The following is a 24,196-nucleotide window of genomic DNA, read 5'->3' on the forward strand; positions in this document are numbered from 1 at the left end:
TCTGTTCTATAGTTCCTGGAAAGATCCAGAAAGTTACATAACTTTGTACAAGGTGTGTTACTTTGTTGGTATGTGTTCTAGAAAATGTGTTCTGTCTATTCTGGAAAAATAAGACCTTCGCGATCATGCGTATTCTAGAATGTTAGTCAAAGTTCGCGATCGAAAGTAAGGTTGTGATTGGTGAGTCTGGGTGGCGATAGGGAACACGTGCACGCTGATTGGCTGCCTCCAAGGCCAGTAATTCCTATATATAGTGAGCGAGGCAGTGTTCGAATAAATTCTGTATCCTGAATTCTGTCGGTCTCGGTTTATCTGTCTGCGAGCAGCCTATCTGGTTGACGTACCCCGGTTTCCGGGATGGCACACTCCTCGGGTAAGCATTCTTGAATTCCTTTCCTGCTAAAATTTCCGTAATGTTCTGATTTGCTTTTCATACAGGAGTCTGCCCTAACCTTGCCTAGATTCACCAAATTAGTTACTTATGACGCCTTAGTTTTTCAGCTGGACTTACCTGTTCGTTTCCGAGGCATTCCCATTTCTTGTTTCACTAAAATATGTATATTGTAGTTTAACATTATTTCCCTTGGGGGTTGCCTCTGGTAGTTCTGTATCACTTGAGGTACGCTAGATTTTGGATAACCTGTAAATTGCATTGTACTACTGCATTGGTAACTGGATGTACAGTTGATTTGTAATTTGAATTTACACTGCTACGAATAACCTATGTATATCACTGAACTTATAGCTCATAACTTGGAATGTATTTGTAAAATTATCTTGTAAATAATATTTTAAAAAACTAAGGATCACGGTGATTTATTTCGGAATCCGCTATCTAAGCCATGTCCATGCCTTTGGTAGGTTCCCAGCCTTTTCATCTTCCTGGTTTGTTGTTCTCTAGTTGGCCCCACTGATATTTCGTACATGTTTTGTTGGAGATCCGAGTAATGCCAGCTACTGTTTTTCCGAGTGTGTAGTGATTTCTTATATTGTGTATTGTACTCTTACCTCCCCCTTTCAACTGTGTTTGTGCCTTGTTTTGTGTTACCCCTGTAGTCTGAGGTAGCAGTATACATTGGCTTAAAGGGGGGTTATCGATGCTGATGCAAAATGAAGCGTCAAGAAACATGAGCATAACTTGAAAATACGACATCTGTCAAATGTTATGGATGTTATGAGGATATTTTCCCAGGTATCTGGACACAAAGAATGTGGATCAAGAGAAGTTAACGCATGTCCATAAATTAACGTAAATGAGACGAGAGAAACAGAACATTTGAATTTAATTTTTTGAGATTTCAGTTAGGAAAGATGTGATTCCATTTTTATTTTTTAAATAGATTTATGACCAAATATGAAACTGCGTCCTACATTTTTCTAGGACAATCCTCAATCTACAATACTGTACATAGTATGTTGTGATGTAAATTTTCATTTTCTTTCATTAGATGCATCTAATATTCTAATTTTCTAATATTTTAATTATCTGATATTGTTATTATCCAATACTTTTATTATCTGATAACTTTATTTAACTTATTTCTTTTCTTTTCAACTAGATATTTTCCAGACAAATAATTCTTCAATTAAGACCTTTTAAGGTCATGATTATTTGTTTTTCGAGCATCCTAATTGGATATTTCATTTTTTTCTAAAGACTTTAACTTAATGTTACCAGAAATTAACTCTAAGATAAATGCATAGTTCGACACTCGTTACCTTTTATTCCAAAAAGAGACTATGATGATCTTACTACTGATTGAACTTAGTTTATAATAAATGAAATAGTCAAAAATCAACCCTTCTTTTAATGACTTTTAAAGTAGTTCCTTAGCTGTAGGCACTTATATTTTTGGCGATCTGATAAGGTATAGGGAATTCTAGCTAAGAAAACGAGTAGGAGACGTCCTTCTGCATGAGTTAGACATTTCCACGAGTATAAATCGGTGTTCTTTCCTCTCAGTCGGAACTCATAGCCCGTAAAAGACGAAATGACAATTATTATCATAATTTGAGCTAGCCTGGATCTTGTGCGTCCTTACCTGGACGCAGGAACGGTGCAATATGGATCCTGTTATAGTTGTAAAATATGTTCATTTGTTTCATAAAATATGTTTATTTGTCAGTGGAAAATTGACTGTGGAAAAAGAAGAACAACTTGTGGAAAATCATTTAATACTGTAAAATTTCTTATTTTCTTTTCTGTATGTGAAGATATTTAGGGTTGTTTAATTACTCTGCTACTTCTCCAAATTTATTTGGCTACTGTGAAAATTTTTTATTAATTTAAGGTAATAACTTTTGTGCCAGGGTGTAGCCGCACGTGTTCTTGCTGGTAAGATGATTCTAGCGATTTCCTGTCGCATCAGAAAGGAAATTAATGGAAGCTATGAAAGGTATTTGGTCATCAGTTTTCCTTGGTTCCTCATTGGCCAAAATAAAAACCCTTCCTATTGGCAAATGTAAGAACTGCAGGTGCACTAATTGGTTATTTCTTGATTTCATCATTTCTGGCTGCTGGCCACTTGGCCAGAGCCAAGCTTGTTCCAGTTGTCTTTGTGGTTGGACCGGCGAAGTGAGAAGTTGTCTCGTCCATCTGATGGGTCTCCCGGCCATTCGAGGTAAGCAATATTTAGTTCAGGTTTTGGGTTTCAACTTTCAAATGTAGTTTCTTAATTTAAATTTTGTTTACCCTCCAGAGTTTGCACGTGATTTCTTCCATTCACCAATTTAAATTTCAAATGACTTAGCCTTTGCGGCTAGTCATACCCATTTTGTTTTAGTGGCATTCCCTTTTCCTTTTGGCTTTATTAACTCTGTAGTAATTATGTAAAATTTCATTCCCCTTCTCTTGTGTTTTAATTGTGTAAAATATATAAATTTTAAATTTCCCTCGGGTTTGCCTCTAGTAGAGCTATTTCATCTTAGTGTACTCCCATTCAGGATGAGCTCCTTATTCTGAAGTGTTTTAGAGAAGGCAGCTACCTGACCGTGCTCGGAGTTAAAATTTTAATAATTAACACCCTTTCTTTCCTTCTTTGTACCTTAAAATGTAGGTGTGGTTTGTTAACATGTGTCCTTTTAAAAAATATTTGGTTGTATTATTTCTGTACATTATTTTAGAATTATCGCCGTGAAACTTGTACTCTTGGTATTATTCATTTCTCTAAATTTGCTGTATTTTCCAGTTGTTATCATTTCAGTAAATGTAGTACTTAATTAGAATCCCCGTTAAATTTGTTTTCCCGGCAACGCAATACCTCCTCACCGCCCGGGTAGGGTCCCACCCGCTTCCCATCTCCGTTCCTTTAGTTGTCATGTTGGCTAACCTGGTATTTATATTCTGATGTTGTTTTCCAGCACTTATCGTGTGTGAAGGTTCAATTTTATTTGACCTAATCTCAAAGTCGTCATTTTCTTAATAGTGTTTATTATTATTATTTTTAATTTTTGATGCTGTGTAATCCCGAAAGGTGTTACAGATCCAGTACGACATTCATCATGTGCAATGATTGCTATAAACAGGCGGGAATAATAATAATAATAATAATAATAATAATAATAATAATGTTATTGGCTTTACATCCCAATAACGACTTTTTAAGGACACCAGGATGCCAGAATTTAGTCCCGCAGGAGTTCTTTTATGTGCCAGTAAATCATCCGACATGAGGCCAAAGTATTTGAGCACCCTCAAATACCACTGAACTGAGTCAGGATCAAACCTGCCAAGTTGGGGTCAGAGACAGGAACAACAGCAAGAGAGAACTTGCAATAAGGAGATAGTCTAAGTTACGAATTAACTTGGTGGATGAAGCTCTGCATATGAATCCACTTCAGTGGCGGGATCAAGAAGAGGGAATAGACCAGTATCGGTTATATTGGAGAATGGTGGACTTGGCCATAAAGCGTAAGAGAGGCTGAGGGAGACCTAAGGAATGATAGTTACGGTGTTTAGTTCATTCAAAGAGCTCCTAGACTGAATGCTAAAAGGCATAACAGTTTATAATGTACAGGACGGACGGACGGGTAATGATAGAACCTTGATATAACTGGAGTTTTATTTGGTATGTCTGCTACTGTACAATAATATCACCACCACTGCTCATATTGCGCTCTTTATAATTAGATTTAGTTAAAAATATACCTGTTTTGAAGCATGCCAAAGACCTCTCTTTCCAATTCTGTAAGTAGTTTTCCTTACAGCTAGAACGGTTTGTAACAGCTTAATTCAGTTTCCTGTGTAATGTGACTGGTAAAATGATTGCATGAATGGGTAACAAGGCATTTTATATTATATGATTTATTTCATATTAATATATGAAAAGGAAATCATATTTAAGAGAAAAAGTAGTGATTGATGTTTCAAGGGGTAAAATAATGTGATCATTCATCCCCAGAGAAAATGTACTGATCAAGCAGAGAATGAGCTTCCCAAGTGCGCAATGAGTCCGGTCCAGCTACGGTGTAAACAAGGCCATGGTCGGCAAGTTGGGAATCCCGAGCTTTGTGGTGAGCATGTTATCAGTCTGAGCTAAAGAGCTGCTGAAACTGCACATGCATGGATGTGTGCTAAGAAAGCTATGGGTAATAACAGGCCTAATTATACTATTCCACGAGTGTTTATTCATGATTTGTTTTTGCATACAGAATTGGCTCATCCTGTAAGGAGATTATTTCAAGAAGAATTCCTTAATGATCGAGCTCAAAGGTGTACTGTGATTCATAACAACAAATTTCACCAAATGGGGAGGGTTCGAGATAAGAATCGAAGACGTCGTTGCACGATGCTCACAGAAATAGTTCTCAATGACTTTGGGCATAGTCTAGAAGATACCCCAAGAAAATCTCTCTGGCATTTTTCTTAGTAAAAGGGTATTTTCTGTGGCTCTGTGCAAACTGTCACAACGTTACATAAGTTAAAACCCTGCCTGCTTCCCCAATAAATCTAATCTCCTGACATTTAGGTCTGGGGTTCAAGAAGGATAAAGTGTACAGGACACATCCACACATGTAAGAGGAACTGAAAAGGATGACCATCCATCAAGAAATAAATTCAATTTTGTTGCAAAAATTAAGTGTGGTGGTAAACTTCTAGTCGATGCTAGAAATGTTTGGAAAATGAAGAAAAGCACTTTCAAAATCTCACTGAGGGACAGTGGTGAGTACATGTCCTTATAAGTGATTTTCTTTTTAGGGGGTAATAATTCATCCAGGACTCTGGTACTGAAGTTGTAGTTTGGTATACAGTAGTCAAGTACAGACTTGTGTTGTTGTCGTCCGGCTGCGAGCATAGGCTAGGCGGCCAATGCTGCCCCAGCCGTGTACACACAAAACTCAATATGTTCACCCTGTTGAATACAAGTGCAGAAATTTCTAGTCCAAAACAACAGCAATGTTTATAACAAGATGATGAAAGTCTAAAGAAGGCACAATGACTCTTACCAACAAATACTAGGTAATGGTACTGGTACCTGGTGGGGCTAGAGGACGAAAGAAGCGAGTCACACACATGGACTTGCCCCTCACATTGATGACCATTGTTTTGGGTGTCCGGTGTGGAAATAATGAAAGCACCCGAGCTTCCCACAACTTTAAGTGTTCTTGTATGTACTCCGGTTCAGTGCTTTCTAGTTGTTCCTACGGAGTAATATAGGCTGTTAAAGAAACAACTACATTTACAAATTCATAACTGAGAAATAAATGAGAGTTCACAAGAACACATTTCAAAAATACACTTTCATGGATGTCATGATATAATAAATCTACCTCATAGCTGAAGTTAAGGTATTTAACTTGAATAAATCCTTGAAATTTGAAATATCAAAAGCACATTTACCTTGAAAGGCTCAGGAGGATTAAGTGCTGGTAACACTGTGATGAAGAGTGTCAGAAAGGTTGCATCCCGATGTGATGCAAAGGACTGCCCATCAGTTAGAGGTGCAAGGAATTGTCGGTGTAACGGCTCTCGTTGATACCCTAGCAGTACAGGTGGACTGTATAGCTTGAAAGTACCTTCAATCTAAAAGAAATAAAGAAAACAGTTCTCAAAGTGAAAATGTTGAAGATAACAAAATATTTTAATCAGCAGTCACCAAATGAGTTGTACTTCAACATGCTACTCTAATGCATAAGAACTTCTAATCAAACTCTCATTCACTTATTATTCATGTCTAGGATTTACTTTCTCTCAGCTAAATGTCTTTGTGAGTGTGTATAGTAAATTGTGGCACTAGTATGCAGACACTCTTTCCATATGCATCACAAAAAGCTGACAGTAACGGCTATCATGCATTTGTGTTGTATAAGCCAGAAGAATCTGGTGTATAACTAGGTTGGAGGCTGAACATATGTGTTTACAACTTACGTGACAAAGGTGAAGCATGTTTAAACATTTATATGAGTGTGTTTCGGGATGAAATTCCTAAAATTGACAATTTGTCCAATATTGACGATCAAATTATTGGTACTAACTTGCTCACTGCTTATGCCTCTCAGGACGCAATGACTGCTGCTAACAAATTATGTTGGTGTTCTAAAAGGAAAGCTAAATTATGGAGGGGACACTTACTAGGTGTTGTTATAAATATTAAATCTGAAGAGAGTTCATTAAAATTAAATATGTTTGGTAATGCAACGCTATACTTTAAGGTATAGTTGGCAACAACAACAACAAGAACTACAAAGGTCAATCAGTTTCAAATTCCTTGGATTCAAGAAACGGATACACAGTACACCGGACTTCACAAGTCGTGATCCTCAACAAGTTAAAGGGGGACATAGGTAATAGGACCAAGCTGATAACATTATACTTCTAAATGTATTTAGCTGAAACATTTTCAACACTGTGTGTGATACTGTGGTGAATTTTTAAAAGATAATTTTGATATTTTTTTATAAATTTCAAATCAAAATTTTACACATCTTCAAGATTTTAAGGAGTTTTCTACAGAATTCCTGGGTATTTTTCTGAGTGTTTTGTCATGTTTAAAATCTTGTGGAGCAGAATTTTCATATCTTTTAAATTACTTCATTAAAGAAATAAATTTATTTTTTAAAATCAGTTTTATAATGTTTATACTGATATCCTAATTTCTACACTAAATCATTAATTGATAATTCTGTTGCACAGAATTATGTAGATTTCCATTCTCAATAGCACTGTGAAGTTTCATTGCTTTACATACAGTAGGTTTTGAGAAAGTGCACCATAAATGTGAAAAACTATAAGATATGAGAAAGTTTTAACTATATGTAGAGTGCTTACAATGCCAATCCTCTCTTTACCATCATCAAATGTCACAGATTGTGAATCACGACCAGCACATGCACAACTTAGCAAGAACTTCATACTGGGGTCCGTACTGAACTACATATAAGCTTATGAAAGAAGTATCCATCTATTCAATACATTTTTTTATTTATTAGAAATAAAAAATGACATTACATGCTGGAATATTGGGACATGTTTCGCCTATGATGTAGGCATCATCAGCCGTGCTATCCTTAACATAAAAGTTAAATTTTTTGCGAGTTGCCTTACGTCGCACCGACACAGATATGTCTTATGGTGACGATGGGACAGGAAAGGCCTAGGAATGGGAAGGAAGCGGCCATGGCCTTAATTAAGGTACAGCCCCAGCATTTGCCTGGTGTGAAAATGGGAAACCACGGAAAACCATCTTCAGGGCTGCCGACAGTGGAGTTTGAACCCACCATCTCCCGGATGCGAGCTCACAGCTGCGCGCTCCTAACTGCACGGCCAACTCGCCTGGCGAAAGTTAAATTTGAAGAGGTAGAAATGACTTAAGGCTAAGCTTAAAAATACTACGTAAAATGGCTTATAACATTTAAAAAATCACAAAATCACACTTATTAAGATAAAATGAGCACTTGAGCGAAAATAACATGTGTTGAGTCATTAAAACATCGCAGTGAGTAAAGTAACATTGATCGTATGTGGCAGTTAATATTTGTGAGCACTCAGGTTCACTTGTATTTATGTTCTTAAAACTTGTTTCTTACTGGGATAAAAGTGCTATCACTTGAGGCTGTAATTCTGGCTATTAAAAATCAAAATAAGTGGGCTTGACTTGTGTGCTTCCTGTAGACAGAGTAGAAGAGGAACACTGAATCTGATTTTTCTTCACTCTTTTAAATACTTTACCAATAATCCTTCCCATATTTACATACATTAAAAATCACTACAGAACTCAACCATGCAACTGGAAAACAAATGTGGGATGTCCAAAATAAACATTTCTTACAAGCAACATATGGGTACTTCACTAATGTGCCGGGCATTGGATTGTGATCAACAAGTTAAATACATATAATCATGCATCAACATAATCTTATTATCTTGAAAGGGCTTGGCAATGTCTAAAGGGAGTCAATATACATACTGCAGTACTGTATTTATGAATGCCTTCCTTTCTGTATAAGCTACATAGGTAGTTATCAGATTTTAAAAAGAAAGTGACTATCACAAAGGTGTTATTAAGCCTGAGTAGCTTCGGCAAAAATGAGTGCTATTGGACTAGAAAAAAGAGTGACTGAATGGGTGGCTATATTTCTAGAAAATAGAACTCGGAGAATTAGAGTAGGCGAAGCTTTATCTGACCCTGTAATAATTAAGAGGGGAATTCCTCAAGGCAGTATTATTGGACCTTTATGTTTTCTTACATATATCAATGATATGTGTAAAGAAGTGGAATCAGAGATAAGGCAGTTTGCAGATGATGTTATTCTGTACAGAGTTATAAATAAGTTAAAAGATTGTGAGTGGCTGCAGGGTGACCTCAATAGTGTTGTGAGATGGACGGTGGGCAATGGTATGATGATAAACGGGGTTAAAAGTCAGGTTGTGAGTTTCACAAATATGAAAAGTCCTCTCAGTTTTAATTACTGCGTTGATGGGGTGAAAGTTCCTTTTGGGGATCATTGTAAGTACGGTACCTAGGTGTTAATATAAGAAAAGACCTTCTTAGGGGTAATCACATAAATATGATTGTTAATAAAGGGTACAGATCTCTGCACATGGTTATGAGGGTATTTAGGGGTTGTAGTAAGGATGTGAAGGAGAGGGCATATAAGTCTCTGGTAAGACCCCAACTAGAGTATGGTTCCAGTGTATGGGACCCTCACCAGAATTACTTGATTGAAGAACTGGAAAAAATCCAAAGAAAAGCAGCTCGATTTGTTCTGGGTGATTTCCAACAAAAGAGTAGCGTTACAAAAATGTTGCAAGGCTTGGGCTGGGAAGACTTGGGAGAAAGGAGATGAGCTGCTCGATTAAGTGGTATGTTCAGAGCTGTCAGTGGAGAGATGGCGTGGGATGACATCAGTAAACGAATAAGTTTGAGTGGTGTCTTTAAAAGTAGGAAAGATCACAATATGAAGATAAAGTTGGAATTCAAGAGGACAAATTGGGGCAAATATTCGTTTATAGGAAGGGGAGTTAGGGATTGGAATAACTTCATCATCATCATCATCTGTTTACCCTCCAGGTTCGGTTTTTCCCTCGGACGTAGTGAGGGATCCCACCTCTACCGCCTCAAGGGCAGTGTCCTGGAGCTTCAGACTCTTGGTCGGGGGATACAACTGGGGAGTATGACCAGTACCTCGCCCAGGCGGCCTCACCTGCTATGCTGAACAGGGGCCTTTTGGAAGGATGGGAAGATTGGAAGGGATAGGCAAGGAAGAGGGAAGGAAGCGGCCGTGGCTTTAAGTTAGGTACCATCCCGGCATTCGCCTGGAGGAGAAGTGGGGAAACTACGGAAAACCACTTCCAGGATGGCTGAGGTGGGAATCGAACCCACCTCTACTCAGTTGACCTCCCGAGGCTGAGTGGACCCCGTTCCAGCCCTCGTACCACTTTTCAAATTTCGTGGCAGAGCCGGGAATCGAACCCGGGCCTCCGGGGGTGGCAGCTAATCACGCTAACCACTACACCACAGAGGCGGACTTGGAATAACTTACCAAGGGAAATGTTCAATAATTTTCCAATTTCTTTGCGATCATTTAAGAAAAGGCTAGGAAAACAACAGATAGGGAATCTGCCACCTGGGCGACTGCCCTAAATGCAGATCAGTGGTGACAGTGAGATAGTCAGACATCTGAAGGTATAAAAGGGTCTTTGTCTTGCTGCTTTATATTAAGCAAAACCAAATTTATAATGGTACTACTGATAAGATAAACAATTGTACTAACAATGCCAATCCTGTCTTTATCATCAAATGTCACAGTTTGTGAACCACAACTGATACATGCACAGCTGTCATGAATTGCTTTACTAAGACAGTATTTCAACATCTATTAGTCTGAAAGTGCTTTTGTAGGTTTTGTTGTTAATGTCTGGTAAAATAACCACACTATTTAAAAAAAATGTGGATGCACAGTTATTCAAAATTTGTGGAACATTTCCATTCACTGTATTTACATACTGAATTTGATTTTTCTTCACTCATTCAAACACCCTATCACTTCTCCCCATTTTTGTATTAAATATCACATGAATGAATAAGTGGAACAATATTTTGAAATCTTTTACATTACTGGTGCTTAACTTTGCAAATAAGTAAAGCATTTTTCAGATGTGCCAAAGTTTTGTGGCTACTGTGATATGTAGCACGAAATATATATTGTAAATGATCCCTCTGGCCATGAATTATATAGAATAATTCTGCATCTTTCGATAGAAACCTAGATAGATTGATATCAAAAGAGAATTTTATGCCTGTAAATGTAAGATCTCCTCACATTTCTCTTAATTGAAAACAATAATTAGAAGTCCTGTGGAAGCTTTATGTTGTAAGACTTATGAAGTCACCAATATTAGGAACTCTGAATGACAATGAGGCAATGTCACATGCAAGATTAGAATTATCTTTTCATAATTGCTAAGCAAGTTAGCTGCATGTTTTGGGCAATGTAGCTGTTAGTTTTGTGTTTGAGTGGGTTCGAACATCATCTACAGCCCTGACAAAGGGTGGTTAACAAAACAGTGACAGACTCAAGACATGTCAAAAGCAGAATAATAGCTGAACACAAAAAGAACATGAGAATGAGAGGTCTCTTAACTCATTTACGCACAGAACTTTTTTGATTGAATATTTTTGTAATTTTAATAGTAAGCCATATCATGATATGCCTCAATATATTTAATGGAGCACTGTGGCATAATTACATTTATTATATTAGGGAGTAGTTGGAGACAAAGGCATGAACGTTGGAAGGCTGTGATATATGCCTAGTGGACCCCGCTTGTATTCAGTACAAACAGACTTTTCAAGTTTAAATCGAGCCGTTGGCTATGTATTCTGTTATGCAGACCCCACTGTAGATTTTAAATCTAACCGATACAAGCTGGAGGGGATGTTATTTGAACTCGGGGAACCACTTGACAGTTGTTTCAGGCTGGCAAACTTTGAGATACCAGGGATGTGATCATTGGAATTTTAATGGATATTTCCGCTATTAAGCTTAATTCCACAAGTCCAAATACATCAGATATTGGTAACTAAATTATCATGTATCAGGAACGAATTACAGTCTGTACTTGTTATAAAAAAGCTATGTGCTATAAAATAAAAGTTCGTTGAGTCTCTAACAGCCATTACTAGCCCGAGGCCAGTGTTTGATGGGGAATCACCTAGCCCAACGGTCTCGCTGGAAGGCTATTTAAACTACTATGGTGGGGGTAGTGGGCTCATTCAAAATTTCTCCGAGCACTCAGTCGTAAGCTCTCATTTGTTATACACGCAGTCGTTGTGTGAACTAACCGTCGTGGTGCGCGGACTTGCCAAATATTTTCTTCATGCATGTTATTTGAACTTAGCTGAATGCCGAGCATAAAAATTGTTATTATTATTACTGTGAAACTTTCAGTAAAGAGAGACCATGAGTTCTCTATTAACTAATGAAATGTAGAGATAAGCCAAGTGCGGCCTGGCAGATGATATGAAACTTTTCACCAAGTACTTTGCTTTCATGAGTCATTTAGACTAGTGTCAAATGACATTGAGTGCACTCACGAATAAACTATATTGCTAACCAGATGCACAAGCTGTTAATACGCATTCACGAATCGCGATCTGTTGGGTGCATTGCGTATGTCTACCTTTACCCCTGAGAAGGACTAATATCAGCCGGGAAGGGTCCCTTAATTTAATGACGTGCAACTCAAACTAAAATTTGTACACAGACTGAAGCAAATCACAGTCTATCATTAAGGACGATATCTAGTGTACGTGCACGCAAAGCGGTGCAGCTGATATCCTGATGTTCATCATCATTCCAGACGACTCCAACCTCAAGAAGACTGCATCGATGGTAGCGCCAGAAGTCGAGATGAAGATTATTCAGCCCATATTCTGTGCAGTGATGAGGGGCTGAATTAGCATGACTTAGTGGTCATGTGATTTGTCGCTGGTGGCAGTAGCTGTGAAGTTAAGTTCCTTTATCTTTTAACCTTTACATTCCTGCGCTTGCAATATTATGAGCACGGAGTGTGACCGCTGCTCTGCTGCGCCCGTAATATTGCAAGCGTGACATTCTTCTGACTTTATCAACGCAATACTCCCAATGTTGACATAAAAAGTCATTCAAACTCCATGGGCGGATACATGCATCTGTCTGCAGTAGATAGGAGCTTACAAAATGACAATCTGTTGATTCTTTCATAAGTTATTGAGATAAATACGACACTCTGCTTTACAAGCTGCTCTGCGGTATGTCTGGCGTGCAAGCTAGCAGTGAGGCCCGCATCAGGGATGAGTAAGCTACAGTATGTCAACCGCCAGTAAAGCGCGTGATCTTACCGAATTGAGGTTGTAAGAGTGCTATCCACATTGGAATCGGAAGATGAATATTCCGATTTTAGTGATTTCGAGAATAATGACGATAGTGATGACACCGATTATAATGAAAGTACAGAAGTTGTCCAATCACTTGTGCAAAGCATGATAAAGAAAAGACGTACCAGATCTCCTATGTTCAAACGGCAGGATAATGTGTTTACTCCAGTTGTGCACGATTTTGATGATGCAAACAGTGGTATTACTCTAGGTCTCTTACAGAATGAAACAACAGCTTTGGACATTTTTCAGTTATTTTTTACACAAGTTCTTATGAAAGAAATAGCTAATGAAACAAATAAATATTACAAGTTTGTGTTGGAGAAAACACCACCGAGTTCAAAATCACGTTTACAACAGTGGAGAGACACTACTCCTGAAGAGTTATATATATTTTTTGCAGTGACAATGCTAATGGTTCGAATGAAGAAGCTGAATATCACGGAGTACTGGTCTACTGATCCGCTCATAGCCACCCCTCAGTTTTCAGATTATATGCCAAGGGATAGGTACTTATTACTTCTCCATGTGATTCACTTCTGTGACAATAATACTCAACTTGAAGGTGACAGACTGTACAAGATAAGACTAATTGTTGACCATCTCAGAAGAAAGTTCAGTGAAGTTTTTAGTCCATTTCAGAACGTGTGTATAGATTAAAGTTTGACGCTATTCAAGGGTAGGCTCCCTTTCATCCAGTTTACACCCTCTAAGAGGCACCGGTTTGGGATAAAAATATTTGTTATTTGTGATTGTGAAACTGGGTATGTGTTAGATTTTATTGTGTACACGGGGGCAGCAACAGAAATTTTACCAGAATGCGAAATGGGTGTATCTGGTGCAGTAGTCAAAACTTTGATGGAGAAGTATACGAATAAAGGGCATACTCTGTATTCGAGCCCACTACTGTACGACTACCTCCATAAGAATAAAATAAACACATGCGAAACAGTACGAAGGAACCGTAAGGGAATGCTTAAATTTACAAAGAAACTACGACTGGGGCAAACTGAAACAAAATGCACAGAGAATATGATGGTCATGAGATGGATGGACCATAAGGAAGTGTGTATGCTGACTACGCTGCATACAGATGCAATGGAATTGACAGGGAAAGTAGACAGGAAGACAAAGCAACCTAAACTAAAGCCACAGTGTACTGTATTCTTCAGTACAATAAGAACATGGGATCAGTTGACAGAGTCGATATGATGATTAAGTCCATAGAATGTGTCCGGAAGTTCCTGAAATGGTACAGGAAATTCTACTTCCACCTGCTAGATATTACAGTTTTGAACTGTCAAACACTCTTTAATATGCAAACAGGAGAAAACATTTCACTTGCCGATTTTCAGCTCAAACTTCTATGAGAGATTTTCTAGAAATTCCATTTACCCCGACCTACAAGCAAAAGAGGACGCCCTTCAGCCGGGGACAAACCGCTTAGACTGACAGAGAGACATTTTCCTTCCCTTGTACCACCCACCCCAAAGAAGAGATTTCCTGCCAGGTACTGCCATGTGTGTTCAAACACCACGCTTGATGAGAAAAAGAGGAAAGAAAGTAGATATATGTGTGAAAAATGAGATGTTGGACTCTGTGTACACCCCTGCTTCAGAAACTACCATACCCTAGTAAGGTACTGAAGGAGATGAACTTGTTTCGTGCGAATGAACACTTCCAAAGAAGACATGGCGATTTGAAAAAATGTAGCTTACCCACAGTTTTGGAATTACCAGTTTTGTACAACCCTTGATTAACTGGTCTGGACCATTTTTTATTTTGATATCAAACCAAGATGTATAGGAATTTTTAATGCATTCTCAGGGTTTTATCTTGAATAATATTTTACCGTAAAATTTAGATACATTTTTACTCATTTTAGACATCCCTGAAGTTATTGTCTTCAGTTTAGTTATATATCGGAGCTTGGAAGTGGACAGCTAGGACCACCTGTAGCCACTGAAAGATGTAAGTTTAGCTTTTTACTGTTATTTTTAATTGTTAATTCGATTTTTGTTCAATTGTTAGCCTTTTATGTTGGACAACCTTGAATTTCCTGCGCAACATATAGCTAATTTTGTGTTAGAAAAATCAGTTTAGGACCTTCCATATTCAGTATAAAAATATATGACAAGCAGGCAAGAACCCTCTGGTTTTTCCCATCTTATTTCTGACTTTTATGTACTGAAGTTAATCATTAAAAATAATTCAGCACAGGGCTTTTACAAAAGAGAATTTATCTCAGCAATGAAAAGGTTAAGCATGTGTATTGTGGTAAACGTATACTAGTTTGGGATTCTTAATTAATTAGTGAATTCATTTAACGTAAGCCAGAGTGGCATTGATTTGTTGATTTATATGTAAAGTAAATTCGTTCAGGGCTGGAATTCCATGTTCAAGCCCCAAGGCAACTGTGTATATTTTAATTAAAGGGAATCAAGGGTAATGATAGGACAGTTTTAGGTATGTGCTTTTTTTTTGTTGTGATTTTAGTGTATTTTATTCCATGTTTTCTTCTTGTGGATAGAGTTTGATAGAGTCATTGTCATACTTAAAGAGGTTACATGCCAATTCAGCGTTGCATGATTAAGGACAGGTTAGAAACATCTACATAACAGGATGTGTCATTCGTCGTCGTAATTAGAGCAGAATCTTCGATATTCAGGGCAGGAAGGTATAAGGGATGTTAGGACATCGAATCCATGATGAATTATATGTGAGGCTGGAAATGCCAAGAGATATTAAAGGGGCTATATTTGTGAAAGTTAGGCATGAAGCCACGATATATTGACTGGGAGCATTGATTTGAACACATTAAGGAACAAGCCTGTGAATTAGCTTGATTATGCATTGGGCTATGCGAAGATGTTATATAAAAGAATGTTTTCTCCTCGTAGAGATGAAGTCAGTTGTGTCCCGACTTGTTTATTTTGTTAAGCTCCCCAGTTCAGGTAGTTTCCTTTGTGCCAGCTGATATGCTGCTAGCCCATTGATTAAGAGAGTGTGTTGGCGAGAGGTCCGTTAAGTTCCTGGGATACTGCCCCCCCTCGCCCTAGTTATTTGCCTGTTGTCGCATCACAGCTGTTCGCCCAAGCACATGGAAGAAATGTCAGACTTGTGACTGGTGGAGACACGAGACCACGGAACCTGTATAAGTCGGGATCAACTCCCGAGTATTTTATCTTCAATAGTGTGTTTATATGTATTTTATTTCAGGTCATCATGTTTATTTTGTGCTGTCTATATCTTTGTTTGCATTTCATGTGTTTGTCTTATTGTGTTGTATTATTATTGTCTTCGTTGTATAAAGGGGATCTTTAGCCCGCTCGGCTAACTTGAGGGAAGTCAGGCTTAACCCTGATCCATTTGCGTAATGGAACCATACCCATCGAAGAATCTGTGTTATTTTGGAGGGGATATTGAGGGCAGCCCTGAACTAGCATTTATTTTTGTGTATCCAAATGATCGGATTGCAAATATGTATATTCCAACTCACAAGTTTTTTTTTTGCTAGTGGCTTTACGTCGCACCAACACAGATAGGTCTTATGGTGACGATGGGATAGGAAAGGCCTAGGAGTTGGAAGGAAGCGGCCATGGCCATAATTACGGTACAGCCCCAGCATTTGCCTGGTGTGAAAATGGGAAACCACAGAAAACCATCTTCATTTTTGGTTGCCGACAGTGGGATTCGAACCGACTATCTCCCAGATGCAAGCTCACAGCCGCGCACCCCTAACAGCATGGCCAACTCACAACTAGCATACCGATTATTACATGCGCATTTTAACAGACGTTTTAAGTAGCGAGCCCCGGGCAACTGACAAAGGAATTTAATGGAACAGTCTACACCACAAGCGGACGTGGCGCGAATCCTATTTTCCATGAAATGTGATGTACTATAATTTCTACAAAAATTTCTTTTTTTTGTGATTTTGACATACGGGACATGAACTTTTTTTTTCTTGAGTTTATTTTAACTTGTAATTATCTTAGAGTGCGTGTCACTCTCTTGACCAATATTTTTGAGGTCGATTCATATTTCATTTTATTTTCATTTTAGTATGAGCTATATCTATGTTTTTGGATAAATAAATCCATACTACCCATATACCTGCGTTCTTATTCTGTAGCTATGTTGCCATATTTCCTGTCCATATACCTTTTAGTATGTATTATTTAGTGATTTTCATGTTGCCCTTTTTATCAAACATAACCGCACGCTTTACCCTGAGCTTAGCCCAATTTGGAGACAGGAAATGGTACAACAGTATAGTTGTATACACATTATACAGTATTATTACATGAATACATTATTTTTGCCATTGTTTACATTATACCGGCCTCTTGCAGAAACAAAACACAAAAGCACTCACGAGTACATTATTACTTGAAAGATCATATTGTTAAGATAATGTACGATTAATTATTAGTATGTTATTTATTTCATGAAAATGGAATACTACACAAATACTAAGTTAAATATGATACATGCCAGTTCTGTATGGGATACACAAGCAGAATCAAAAAATGCTATAAATAAGTAAAACACTCAGATGTATGCTGTTCAACTGTTCTGTCAAATATTTAACAATAAGCAAACATGATGTCAAAATGATTTGGGGTGATTTCAATGCAAAAGTTGGAAAGGAAGAAATGTTTGTGCAAACAATAGGAAGGGATTTATTTTTATTTAGCATATGGCCCATACAATCAAGTTGAGTTCAGAAATAAATTATATACATATTTACATAACGAGAAAACAATGAACAAGAAAAGGCTCCTTACAACTGAATGTCAAGATCATTGATCCACTGTATTGCTTCTGGAGTTGCCATCAGAAAATCCACTTTGCTGCCTGTGTATGCCCGCGTTTCACACTCTCTGACAATATGATGTATCGTTTTTCGTGCAGCTCTACAGTCACACGCGGGTGTCAGCAACTTGTTCCATTTAAACAACATGTCTCAGCATCTGTCATGGCCTGTTCTTATTCTGTTCAGAGCAGACCATGTTTTACGTGGTAGTTGGAATCCACTTGGAAGTTTGGCATTCGAGAACATACTGTGCAGGTGCATCTCCGTTGCTGCTTCCCACCGTCTTTTCCACTCTGTAGTTGGGTTGTAGCCTCTAGCAACCATGTCTAAGGCGTTACATAAAGTTGGATGGCGTGAACATAATCTGTTTTGGTTGATAGTTCGTAGATCTTCATGTACAGGTAGATCGGGATTCCTTAAGATTTTATTGAATTCCTTGATGAGAGCGGTGGATCGGCGTAAATCAGATGGCAGTATTCCAGATAGAAGCGGGAGCCAATGAGTTGGTGTAGATCGAATTGTGCCAGTTATTATGCACATAGTGGAATTCAATTCAGTATCAATGAGTCTTGAGTGATGACTGTTCATCCATACTGGAGCACAGTACTCAGCACTTGAATACACCAAGCCTAAAGCTGAAAACCGTACAACGCTTGCCGAAGAACCCCAGGTAGTTCCACAAAGCTTATGAATGATGATGTTACGTGTTTTCAGTTTCTGTGCAGAGCCCAGCAGATGTTGCTTGTAAGATAGTGTTCGATCCAAGGTTACTCCAAGATATTTTGGGTTCCAGTTGTGGTAAAATATCCTGCCACAGAAACTTACATTCAATTTAGTATTTGCTAAGTGATTGTTTAAATGGAAACAAGATAGGAAGGGAAAATCTGCATGACAAAAGCAATGATAACGCCATTAGACTAATCAATTTTGCTACATCCACAAACACGTATGTGTGGAGTACCACCTTCCCACATAAACAAATACATAAGGAAACATGGTATTCGTGTGACGGTAAGACTGCCAATCAGATAGATCATGTACTAAGTGATAACAGGCATAGAAGCTCAATAACTGATATCAGAGCTTACAGAGGAGATGAGATGGGATCTGATCACAATATGATAATTGCTTCTGTAAAAATTAAACTCAAAACCTCTTGTAAGTCACAGACTGAGGAAAGATGCAAAGTTGACACTGAGAAACTGAAGCAGGGGGATGAAAGATTAAAAGTATAATGTGGAAATTACAAACAGATTTGATATTCTGGGAGAAGATCCTATAGAAGAAAATGATGAAACAAATGACGAAGTTTGTGAACGAATGTTGAATAACACGAAACAAATAATGACAACAGTAGCAATGAAAGTAATACCAAAAGGTGTTAGTAAGAAAAAGAAATGGTTCTATGAGGCATGTCAAGATGCAGTTAATGAAGTGGCAATATAGTGTGATAAGTGGCTGCAGTCTAATAAGAATATAGATGTTGAGGAACTATACAGAGAAAAACAGAAAGAATGTAGTAAATTAATTCATAGAAAGAAAAAAGTCTACCTGAGACAACAAACAGAATCAATGCAAGATGACTACAGAAACAGGAACATCTGCAAGACGTATGGAACTGTCAACACAATTAAAAAGGGATTTCAACCAAGATCGAGTATAATGAGAGATAAGTCTGGAAATTTAATTGCTGATCAGGACAAATTATTAAATTACTGCAAGCAATACTTCGATTCCTTGCTGAATTGTGTTGAACCAGAAACTTATATTGGTAAACCATCTAGTTCCCCTTCAGAAGAACAAATACCAGTGCCATCATATCACGAGGCATTACAAAGTATTATACGTTTATAACACAATAAAGCTTCAGGTAGTGACAACATTCCTGCAGAGCTTATTAAATATGGTGGAGAAAGATGACATAAATACATATATAAGATCATTCTAAGGATATGGCACGATGAAGTTATTCCAAAAGAATGGCAGAATCCCTATTCATAACGGAGGGGATAAGGAAGAACTTCAAAATTATCGTGGTATATCTCTTGTAAACACATACATACATACATACATACATAGACTGTTATGCCTTTCAGCGTTCAGCCTGCAAGCCTCTGAGAATTTACTAAACGTCGCCACAATCCTCGATTTGCAACTGGTGTTGTGGCCTCATTTAGTTCTATACCTCTTATCTTTAAATCGTTAGAAACCGAGTCTAACCATCGTCGTCTTGGTCTACCTCTACTTCTCTTACCCTCCATAACAGAGTCCATTATTCTCCTAGGTAACCTATCCTTCTCCATTCGCCTCACATGACCCCACCACCGAAGCCGGTTTATGCGTACAGCTTCAACCATCGAGTTCATTCCTAAATTAGCCTTTATCTCCTCATTCCGAGTACCCTCCTGCCATTGTTCCCACCTGTTTGTACCAGCAATCATTCTCGCTACTTTCATGTCTGTTACTTCTAACTTATGAAAAAGATATCCTGAGTCCACCCAGCTTTCGCTCCCGTAAAGCAGAGTTGGTCTGAAAACAGACCGATGTAAAGATAGTTTCGTCTGGGAGCTGACTTCCTTCTTACAGAATACTGTTGATCACAACTGCGAGCTCACTGCATTAACTTTACTACATCTTGATTCAATCTCACTTACTATATTACCATCCTAGGAGAACACACAACCTAAATACTTGAAATTATCGACCTGTTCTAGCTTTGTATCACCAATCTGACATTCGATTCTGTTGAATTTCTTACCTACTGACATCAATTTAGTCTTCGAGAGGCTAATTTTCATACCATACTCATTGCACCTATTTTCAAGTTCCAAGATATTAGACTGCAGGCTTTCGGCACAGTCTGTCATTAAGACCAAGTCGTCAGCATAGGCCAAACTGCTTACTACATTTCCACCTAACTGAATCCCTCCCTGCCATTTTATACCTTTCAGCATATGATCCATGTAAACTACAAACAGCAAAGGTGAAAGATTACAGCCTTGTCTAACTCCTGTAAGTACCCTGAACCAAGAACTCATTCTACCATCAATTCTCACGGAAGCCCAATTGTCAACATAAATGCCTTTGATTGATTTTAATAATCTACCTTTAATTCCATAGTCCCCCAGTATGGCGATCATCTTTTCCCTCGGTACCCAGTCATATGCTTTTTCTAGATCTATGAAACATAAACACAACTGCCTATTCCTCTCGTAGCATTTTTCAATTACCTGGCACATACTGAAAATCTGATCCTGACAGCCTCTCTGTGGTCTGAAACCACACTGGTTTTCATCCAACTTCCTCTCAACAACTGATCGCACCCTCCCTTCCAGGATGCCAGTGAATACTTTGCCTGGTATACTAATCAATGAGATACCTCGATAGTTGTTGCAATCCTTCCTGTTCCCTTGCTTATAGATAGGTGCAATTACTGCTTTTGTCCAATCTGAAGGTAACTTACCAACACTCCATGCTAATTTTACTACTCTATGAAGCCATTTCATCCCTGCCTTCCCACTGTACTTCACCATTTCAGGTCTATCTTCATCTATTCCTGCTGCCTTATGACAATGGAGTTTATTTACTATCCTTTCCACTTCCTCAAGCATAATTTCACCAACATCATTTTCCTCCTCCCCAAGAGCTTGGCTGTTTGCAACACCACCATGATGATTTCCTTTTACATTGAGAAGATGTTCAAAATATTCCCTCCACCTCTCCAGTGATTCCCTGGGATCTATTATGAGTTCACCTGAATTACTCAAAACACTGTTCATTTCCTTTTTCCCTCCCTTCCTAAGATTCTTTATTACTGTCCAGAAAGGTTTCCCTGCTGCTTGACCTAGCCTTTCTATGTTGTTACCAAAATCTTCCCATGACTTCTTTTTGGATTCAACAACTATTTGTTTTGCTCTGTTTCTTTCATCTACATACAACTCCCTGTCTGCCTTGGCCCTTGTTTGGAGCCATTTCTGATAAGCCTTCTTTTTATGTTTAAAAGCTGCTCTCACTTCATCATTCCACCAAGATGTTCGCCTTTTCCCATCTTTACACACAGTTGTTCCTAGGCATTCCCTTGCTGTTTCTATTACAGCATCCCTGTATGCCACCGATTCACTTTCTATATCCTGAACCTGCTTACTGTCTACTGTTCGAAACTTCTCACTAATCATATCTTTGTACTTCTGTCTAATTTCCTCGTCCTGGAGACTTTCTACCCTTATTCGTTTGCAGACAGATTTCACTTTCTCTACCCTAGGCCTAGAGATACTTAGTTCACTACAGATCAGATAGTGGTCTGTATCATCGAAAAATCCGCAAAAAACTCGTACATTCCTAACAGATTGTAAACATGGCCTACAAAATTCTGTCTTTTATTCTTTTACAGCGTTTAAAACCATTTGCTGAAAATGTTATTGGGAACTATCAGAACAGTTTACGTAGTAACAGATCCACTAGAGACAACATATTTTAGATTTTTTCAAGGCATATGATTCAATTAAAAGTAATAAACTTCATTGTTAGGTTCCGTATTGAGTTGAGACTATGCTTAAAGTAAATACAAAATTTTAATATTCCACCTTCTCAATACTAAAAAATCATGTGATGTTTTTACAAAAACATTACAATGACATTAAAAGGTACTAGTTTCGGTCCACTGTGGACCATCATCAGCCTAGCCAAATTACAACAGTAAAAGACATAGTGATAAAAATAGTATGGAGAAATGAGAGGATCTAAAAGGATGGGATGGTGGTGGAATGACAGATAAAAGTGAAAAAACCGTATTTGCAAATAATGATAAAAGTAACAGAAGTGTTCACAATGACAAGTAAAATCTTGTGAAGTCACGTAAAAACTCTTGATGAGATAGTCAGGTTGGCAGTTGCTCCTCTGTTGCACGATTGACAAATATAACTACGTATATGCTTCTAGAAAGTTGTAGATGTGAGTTCCACTTTTGCGTAGAGGGAAGAATTGTCCAATGAGACTAGCACCAGATTAAAATTGACAAAGTTGAACCTGTTCTATGGTGGAATTAAAGGCTTTCTGTGTTGAACAGAAGTCTCAGTTCAATCGGGACCCCAATGAACCTGGGGAAAGAAGATAGTATTAACGCGGTAATCGGATAGAGAACAAGCGAGGCACCGGAAAATATAAACGATGACTCACCTTGCGCTGCGTGGAACAAACTTGCTGGATTGAATGCAACTTACGGAGTGAGCGTGGCGCGGAGTAGATCAGCAGGAAAGGGGTAGGTGAATACGGAGGGGAGGAATGACGTAAGTAGTGGAGAGTGGGAGGGATGGGAAGGTTCAAGGCGGGGTGGACGGGAGAGGAAGTGAAGGTATTTGTACTGTCGGGGGACCCTTGATTGACTTAAAGAAAGAATTTTGAACGACCGATTTGTTTTTTCTGTAATAAGTAATGAAAAGGTCAAATAGAATATTGGGTTTCTCAGTTATTTCGTTAAGGTTATAGTTGGCATTAGGTCGTTGTCCTTAATTTTTTTGTTTAGGGTGTGCAGGAGCTTCAGATCGGTTAGTACATTCCTGTTATTAGAATTGGCGGGAAAATTAGGTGAATTATTGCGAAAAAGGATGTTATTAAGTTTCTTTTTGATGTCATATCTTAATTCATCTTGTGTGTCTAAAGGCGTTTTAGAGATAGCTAATTCCGATTCTAATTCCCACCCCCTCCCCCACAAAAAAGCAACATATAACAGTCTTGTACATAGAGCATTCAACGTTCCTATGAATAAAAATGATCTTCATACCGAATTGAATACTATCCGCTACATCGCCAGATTCAATGGCTTCAATAGCCATTTCATAGAAAACATCATTAACAAACATAAATTTCGCCCCAAAACCACACTTAAAAAAGAACCACCTAAACATGACTCTTTTTCCATCTTCACTTACGTCAATGGAATTCACAAGATCACCAACGTTTTAAAGAAAAAAGGTATGAAAATAGCCTTTAAAACCAACAACAACAACACACAAATCTTACATAACACATCACGTGTTAATAAAATAAATAGGTACACAAAATCAGGCGTCTACAAGATTAAATGTAATACATGCTCTAATATTTCTTATGTGGGGCAAACCGGCCGGAGCTTCAACATTAGATATTTAGAACATTTCAATGCAGTCAGATACAACAAATTTTCAGCTATCGGCCAACATATGGTCGACTATAACCACAAATTCACGAATATTGAAACAGACATGGACATTCTTAAAATAGCTAAGAAAGGACCTCTACTCAATATAATAGAGAACTTTTACATTCATTTAGATCAATACTTTAATGCCAACTATAACCTTAACGAAATAACTGAGAAACCCAATATTCTATTTGACCTTTTCATTACTTATTACAGAAAAAACAAATCGGTCGTTCAAAATTCTTTCTTTAAGTCAATCAAGGGTCCCCCGACAGTACAAATACCTTCACTTCCTCTCCCGTCCACCCCGCCTTGAACCTTCCCATCCCTCCCACTCTCCAC

The 24,196-nt window shown here is 38.1% G+C and overlaps 1 protein-coding gene across 1 annotated transcript in view; it reads right to left on the reverse strand.

Annotated features, from left to right (window-relative positions):
* LOC136863731 (coiled-coil and C2 domain-containing protein 2A) overlaps window positions 1-24,196 on the reverse strand; it is a 569,644-nt gene that overhangs the window by 193,474 nt on the left and 351,974 nt on the right. Inside the window, exons 20-21 of the mRNA XM_067140086.2 lie at window positions 5,840-6,022; window positions 5,475-5,640 (exon numbers count right to left, since the gene is read on the reverse strand). Coding sequence (XP_066996187.2) covers window positions 5,475-5,640; window positions 5,840-6,022 — 349 coding nt within the window. The remainder of the gene's footprint in view (window positions 1-5,474; window positions 5,641-5,839; window positions 6,023-24,196) is intronic.

The sequence above is a fragment of the Anabrus simplex genome, chromosome 2, assembly GCF_040414725.1.
Source record: "Anabrus simplex isolate iqAnaSimp1 chromosome 2, ASM4041472v1, whole genome shotgun sequence".
Lineage (NCBI taxonomy): Eukaryota > Metazoa > Arthropoda > Insecta > Orthoptera > Tettigoniidae > Anabrus > Anabrus simplex.